Raw genomic sequence first — 7,621 nt, 5'->3', positions numbered from 1 at the left:
TGATCTACTTGACAAATATCACTGAAATACAGTCAGATGGAATTTTCTTTTACTCATAGCAGCAGCCAAAAAGCAGTTTGCTTGCAACAGCAAAATGTAATTGGCAATCACAACATCATAAGCTTTTGGGTACTACTTTACAACATTTGGGTTTCTATTTGTAAATGTAGTTTACAGACTTAGGATCTCGAGCTTCCCTGTGCAATACTGTTAAATACAAGCATTTGCCATGGCAACTAATTACTTATTTGTGTTACTACATCACTGAGCAGTGCCAGCAGTGGAATTAACCTGCTTTTTTGGTCATACTGCTTCTGTGCCCAAAGAGGTTGAAGAACAAAAGGGCAACTGTGATAAAGCATGAAATGTGAAGCAGAGATAAAATGCTCAAGATTTTATGATAAGACCAAGGCTAGAGCCCTGGTCTCTTGAATCTGGTGCTCTATCTGTGTAATTAGTTGACAGCTCTAAAAAAATTTTTAAAATTAAACAGTAAAATAATTGATGCTTGTGTTGACTGAATCAGCTCAACCCAGGTCTCCAATGAAGTGAGCTATTTTAAAAGAAAGAATGCAAATGTTCTGAAACTTGAAACATTTAAGAGGTCTAAAAGGAGCATTAAAAAAAGGAACATTAAAAAAAAAAATAGAACAAGCTTTGCTTCTCTCTGAGATTGTCATTCCCTAACACATTGCCAGAAAAGTTTCTTTAAGATCCTGCAGAAGAGGTTTGAAAATGTCTTTGGGTAGTCAGGAAGGAGTCTGTGGAGAAGCTGGTACTGTGCTGGCACCTTTCACATAGGCACAGGAACCCTTTCCTAGGGGCCTTCCAGGGCTCATCCCTGCTGTGAGGCTCTGGGCAGGAGGGCAGCACTCCCATGGGAGCACTGGGCAATGTGTGGTAGCACCCAGAGGAAATCAGAGCAGTTTTGAGGCAGGGAGGGACCAGGCAATGCCCACAGCACGCTTCAAGATGCTCAGTGCCTCAGAGCCTGGCTGTAAAATCCTTAGGGCAGAGATCTGTCCCTTCTTGGGGTGTGGAAGGGACATCTATTGCACCCCATGAAACAGGGATCCAGATTATGGCTGCAGCTGCTGTAACAAAAATGATAAATGAGATGTTTTCCTTCTGAGGTTTGTTCTTTCTGTGTCATCCTCTATGTGTAATAGGTGTGAGGAAAAAAACGCTCCCATTTATGAGAAAGATCATGTCTGCCAACAGCTAAGCAGTAGTTTAGCGCAGTAATTTAAGCCAGATATTTGTTTTTATTAGTGTTTTTTTCTTCATTTTTTTAGTTTATTGGAGCAAAATGCTGATGCTGCTCAGGCTGACTAGGTGGCAGCAGAGCTCTTTTGTGGCACCTGCCAGCTGCAGACACAGATTTCACTACCCGTGGTTAATGTGAGTAAACCCCTTTATCCTTCTTTGCGGTGGGATTTTGTTGTTGATGAACTAAAATAAGTTAACAGTGAACTCTCTTCTGCCTTCCTCACCTGCCCACACCACTGCTCCTGGGCTCTTCCAAGGAAACAAGCTCCAGTCCCACACCAACACTGCAGAAACAAACCAAGGCTTTTCTCATCCTCACCCTGGGCTGGCTTCACTTTCAGTAGTTCTGAAGGGCATAGTGAGGCTGAATCTTCAGCTTCTTGGGACAAAGGAGTTTAATAAAAGCCCTTCTGAAGCTGGAGTGGCAGAGAGGGTATAGGACAGGGTTGACAGCTGAGTTGATCCACAGCAGCCAAAAAGAAGTCTCATACCAGAACTCGGAGATGCACTGGCCGTGGCAGCCAGCACGGATGATCATCAGGAGAGTGTAGGGTGCCCAGCAAATCCCAAAAATGCCCACAATGATTGCCAGAGATTTGGCCACTTTCTTGTCTCTAGAGAGCCTGAAGCGTTGAGTCGTGCTCTGGGACACGATCTTCACCTCTGAGGGCAGAGTGGAGGCTGAATTTTTACAGCTCTTCTTGCTGCAACACTCGGGTTTCCTGGAGCTCTCTGAGCTTGTTGCCAGCAGATCTTTGGCATCCAGGCTGGAAGTGGAGGCTGCTGCTTGAGCTTTGCTTTCGGAGAAGTCGAGGGTTTCAGCTGACTCCTTCTGCTCCCACTTACAGCATTTCAAAGAAAGCTTTGCCTCTCGGCTCCTTTCCATCTCTTCAGTGAAGGACTGGTCGTGCACTTCGTGGAAAACATCCAGGCGCATTTTGGTGCGCTTCTGTATGTTCAGGTAAATGCTAAGGTTGAAAAACATCACGCTGATGAAAGGGGTGAAAAACTCCAGTGTGGAAGCTGTCATAAGGAAATACCAGTTGTAGAAGAACTCAGCGTAGCACTCCCCTATGGGGATGATGCTCTGGCCTGAGATGTACTCCCAGCTGATGATGGCAGGTCCGTACAGCAGGAATGCCAACACCCACACCATCACCATCTTCAGCACTGCTTGCCTGGTGTTGCCTTGCTGGGCTCTGTAGGCGACCTGCAAGAGGAAAGCCTTTTCTTACACACAGTCCCACACCCCAGCTGGTTGAGGCTCCTCACAAATGGACTATTAACATTCCTGGTAAAGTTGCTAGGCAATATCCCAGCAGTCCAACAAATTGATATGCCATAGGCAACAGGAGCAATTGCTAGATAAATCACACCCTCACAGGGAAGATTGCGAACAGTCATTTTACAGCTCCAAAATATGGTGTCTGCTAAGTGGAAATGTACTGACTTGTCTGGAGCCTGGCAATTGTCAGCACCTGCCACTCACCTGAGCTGTCCCCAGCTACTCTCTGGAAGTCTCCAGGAGAGGGACTTGACAAACTCCTGGGCTAAATGCATGTTGTATTTGTAGGCAGGGAACTAGCAAACAGCAGTGGGTCACATCTGCCTGTGAGCTACTCGTTAGCTCCTGCAAAAGGCCATTTTGATCTCCCACATTTTGATCTCCTACACACTCAGAGACGTCGCCACATTCCCTGCCAAAGCCAGCAGCTCAACCTACTGCCATGCTAGCCAGGGAGGAGCTGCGAGTCTGACTGAAATCCACTTGTTTGTCCTGGGGAAAATAAGCTCTTGCAAGTTAGTTAAAAGTCTGCTTACCTGGCTGGCTTTCTTGTACACTAGTGTCCTGTCACCTGGGAAGGGAGCATCTGCACAACGGGGAGCGAGCCTTAAGAGATTTAGTTATGCCAGAAATACTAATCTGAAACCGCAGCTGAATTACATATTTGTGAACGAATTTTTACCTTCCAGGCGGAAAGATTCATAATTTCTGAAGGATTCAAAGAACTTTCAACTGCAGAGAATCTGGAGAATAAAGCAGGAGGAGAGTTATGTCCCTCTCAACTGCCATGACAGGACTCACCGCTCTTGTCACCGAGAGGAATCTGTCGTAGCTAATTAGTACGATGTTGAAGACCGAAGAGGTACACAGCAAGTAATCAACCACCAGCCAGAGTTTGCAGAGGCTTCTCCCGAAGATCCATCTCCCCGTCAGCACATAGGGCATGTACAGCGGGATGCAGAAGGCACCTGCAAGCGGAGGTGAGGCTCGGGCTGTGCGCGGTGCCTGCCCCGGGGGACAGCCGGGGGACAGCGGGAGGGGACCGGGGACAGGAGCGGGGCGGGAGCGGAGACACATCCCGGGGGGAGCAGCCGGGCAGGCAGATCCCGGGAGCGCTGCCCGCCCCGCCGCCGAGTTGCTGCCGGGCCGTGCCGGTGCACTTTACCTACGAGGAAATCCGAGATGGCCAGGTTGAGGAGGAAGAAGTTGTTCTGGGTGCGCAGGCTGGAGTCCGCCACGAAGGCCAGCATCACCAGCGCGTTGCCCGCCACGGTGACGGCGATGAGCAGGGCCATCAGCGCTCCCAGCGCTGCCGTGCCCGCGGCGGCGAAGCGCCCGGCGGCGGCGGAGCCGTTCAGCGCCCCGCCGCTCTCCATGGCCCGCTCGGCTCCTGCCGCCCCTCCCCGCCCCGCCCGCTCCCGCCTCCCGCTCCGGCCCCCAGCACCCTCGTGTACCCCCCGAGCAGCCCCGAACCCCCCCCCCCCCTCCCCGAGCATCCCTAAGTCCGCCCAAACATCTCTGCATCACACGAGAGCATCCCTGAGCATCTGCGCATTCCCACGTAGCCTCTCAGCTCGGGAGCATCTTTGTATTACCCCCAGAATATCCCTTCATTCCATCCAGGGCATCCCTGACAATCCACACATTCCCCTTTCAACCTGGTAGCATCCTTGCATTATCCCAGAGCATCACTGCATTCCCCACCCTGCCCAGAGCATCTTCTGCCATTTCCTTTCCGTTCTCAATCCTGGAGCATCACTGCGTTACCTCGATGTACCCTTGCCACCCCCTAGAACATCTCTACATTCCTCTTCCCCTCTCAACTCAGAAGCATCCTTGTGTTCTCCCGGGGCAGCTGCACAGCAACATTCCTGCATCTCTCCAAATCGTCCACCATGAGTTTATTGCTCCTGCCGTGGGGTCTCTGCCTTAACGAACAGAAGTGAGCTAGGAACTTCATTTGCCTTTTAATCAGCCAGGACGGCTCCCTGGGCAGGAAAATAGAGAGTGATGATCTTTCCTCTGCTCCTCATGGGCAGCAGGAGAAAGTGGTAAAGCTGCCAGAGGGCAGGTAGTTCTTGGTCTGCAAATCAAGGAGTCCTTGGGGCACGCAGCCCCAGCTCCAGGGAGGTGATTAACTCGTCCTTGTTCCACCACTCGTTCACTCTTCACAGCTGAAGAGAATAACTTTTGTTTGAGGACTTGTTTCAGCTGGTGATTCTGCAGCATTAAGTTACCTACCGCTGTACAACCGCTGTGCACGGTGCCTGCTCCAGGTGGCAGGAGAGGAAGCATCCTCACAGGTATTGCCACAGCGGCAGGGTCAGTTCTGCTATCAGCACCTCTGGAGAGCAGTACAGGGATGTACAGAGCAGCAGCTGCAAAACAGAGAAGGGAGACCCTGACCAAGCACCCTTCTGTCTGGGGAATTCTGATAAGTTGTGAGGAGCAGACAGAACATAACCAAAGCAAGAAAATTGTGCAAACCCACGAACAAGCCTGTAGTTAAGGCCCAGGGGGTTTGCCACCTTCTGATTATTTCAAAAGCTATTTTCACCTCCGGAACTACTATACAGCCTCACAGAATTCCTCTTCAAACACACTGGCACAGCCACTGTCCTGAGAGCGGCTGCTGATCCCGCTGGGAGGGGGCCGAGAGGGCTCTCTGAAACCGAGGTAAATCATTTGCAGCCGGCAGAGCCGAGCAGTGAGAACACTTCTCAGCACTCCCGCAGGGGTGGCCTTTGTGGCACCCACCAAAGGGTGGCCTCAGCAAGACCCAGCCTCATCCTGTCCCTTTATGTGCCCAGCACTGGGACAACGTGCCGGCTCCGTGTTCAGAGCCGGGCTTGCTTTTTCCCAGCTGTGTGCACAGCTGCCCGGCACGTGTGTCCCCTTCCTCGGGGACACGAGTGTCCCCAAGCCCGCCCGCTCCGTGGATGGCTCCGGCTCCGCTGCTGCCGCATCCCGACAGAGGATGTCACTGTGGGCTCGCTGAGGATGCGGCGGGCTAGAAACGCCCGGGCACTGAGAAAAGGGCTCGGAGGCACTTCGTGCTTGACTTCAGCACTGCTTTGAGGGTGATCAGATTAACCATCCACCTGGCCGGGCCGGCTTTTCACCAGCTGGGCAGCCGCAGCAGAGAGGACATGAATTTATGCCAATGACCACCGATGTAATGGAGAAGCAGTTTTTGTTCTTTTTTTTGTTTTTGATGCCCGTGGTGTTAAATGAACCCGTGAACCACTTTCTCTGTGCGGCTGTTTGTGATCTGGTGTTATTTGTACTCTCCAGCTAATCAGTCAAGCATTAGTATTCATTGAAATGTTTACAAATTCCTAACAATGGGAACGGTGTGCTGTGCAGCTCCTATCCCTGGGAGCAGTTTGCTGTTTGTTAGCTGTCATCCATTATTCAGATTTTTCACCATCCGGATAGAAAGCAAAGCTCCTACTTTGTACCTAAGATAATACATAAAGTGATACCATACAATGTGAACAATCACAGTTATTGTTTATCCAGAGTAAATTGCCAGGATCGTTAGATAAATAAGAAGTGATAGAGCTCAGATTACGTGTTTCCTGATCCTGATGTTTCTCTCTTGCTTCAGCAGACAGGACAAATGCATTTCTAATATATTTCAGGAAACGTGCCATCTTGGTAATAAAGGGAATCACACAACCTGTAGTTAAAGCAGATCACACTCAGACATGCAAGCAGATAGTCTGACAGCTCACATTTGGACCTGGCTTACACATGTGTAGATATCCCATATGCTCATAAGTGCATATATAAATTCATACAGGGTGTTCTGATCACCCTGCATCAGGCCATGGGGTCCTCTCCCGGGCAGGGACATCTCCTGACCACTGCTCAGTTCTTGTGGATCTGTACAGGTGAACCTTTCTGGATGGTCAGAGCTGTAGCTCAGCTCCAAGGTCTCCTGAGACTCCTTTCTGTTTATTCTGAGGTTGTGCCTGAGAAGCAGGAGCTGGCAGATCACAGGATGGTTCAGGCTGGAAGGGACCTCTTGAGATTTTCCAGGCCAGCTTCTCTGCTGAAGTAGGGTTGGATACAGCAGGTTGCCCAGGGCTTTGTCTGGGTTTGAGTATCTCCAGCAATGAAAACTCCATAACCCCTCCAGACAACCTGTTCCAGCTGCCCTCACAGTCAAAAAGTCTTCTCTTATCTGCACCATCTTGTCACAGATAGCTTTCTATAAACCTAGAACTAGGAGGGTATGTACAAACTGTAGTTTTTCCATTGCTTACTTCTGTCCCATGGAGCCAGTTTGTCTCTGAAACAAACTTTAAAGAAAGAGATTATTAAAAAACCTCTTTGTGTTCATGTCTTTACTGATGAGAGTTGTAAGTCCTCTGGCATTCGCACAAGTATCTGTCACTGTGAAACCCATCCCTTTGTTTTATTTCCTTTTCTTCTGCCTTTCATCGTGGGACATGTTTATTCTGTTTGGAAAACTCCCTTTTTTGAGATCCCCTCACAAGTTACCAGCACACATGGGTGTAGAGAAGGGCAGTGTGGCAGAGAAAAGAGTGGTTGAGGGCAAAATCTTAAAGGAGCCCTTGAGCTTCTGCTTTGCCAGATCCCCAAGACACAGCACAAATCCTCAGTATAAATATTTCACATGTATTACCAACAAGCAGGACACAGAAAACACCAGGGGAACATTTCTCATGCTGGAGATGCCTTTGCTGTGAAACACTAGTCTTTGATATATATTTCTCTTGAAAACAAACCCAACAACAACTTCTCTGTCAAAACCTGGGGAGTTATTAGGACTGAAAACCAGCACAGCAATCCAAACCTGGCTGGGACTTGACGAAATTCATTGCTGGATGCTTCATCCAGCTCAGCCAGGTGTCAAAACAACTTTTCCTGGTAGCAGAAGGTCTCTTCCTTACCGTACTGCAAGAGACATAATTGAGTGAGTTTGATGTTGAACAAAGACAATGATGGCCACAACAATCCTTGAAAATGCTAAGAAATAACCTGTGAGCCAGCTTTCACAAGGGTGGGAGGAGCTAATGTCTCCACCCCCAAAGCAAC

The 7,621-nt window shown here is 49.4% G+C and overlaps 1 protein-coding gene across 1 annotated transcript; it reads right to left on the bottom strand.

Moving 5' to 3' along the window:
• Positions 1–1,606: 1,606 nt before the first annotated feature.
• On the bottom strand, positions 1,607–3,957 carry HRH3 (histamine receptor H3). The gene is made up of 3 exons (XM_062505008.1): positions 3,720–3,957; positions 3,356–3,522; positions 1,607–2,479 (listed from the first exon to the last, which is right to left on the bottom strand). Exons 1-3 carry the CDS (start codon positions 3,928–3,930, stop codon positions 1,607–1,609), a joined length of 1,251 nt encoding a protein of 416 aa, XP_062360992.1. The 5' UTR covers positions 3,931–3,957.
• Positions 3,958–7,621: the final 3,664 nt, after the last annotated feature.

Source organism: Cinclus cinclus, chromosome 18 (genome assembly GCF_963662255.1).
Source record: "Cinclus cinclus chromosome 18, bCinCin1.1, whole genome shotgun sequence".
Classification (NCBI taxonomy): domain Eukaryota; kingdom Metazoa; phylum Chordata; class Aves; order Passeriformes; family Cinclidae; genus Cinclus; species Cinclus cinclus.
This window is presented reverse-complemented; position numbering and strand designations above follow the sequence as displayed.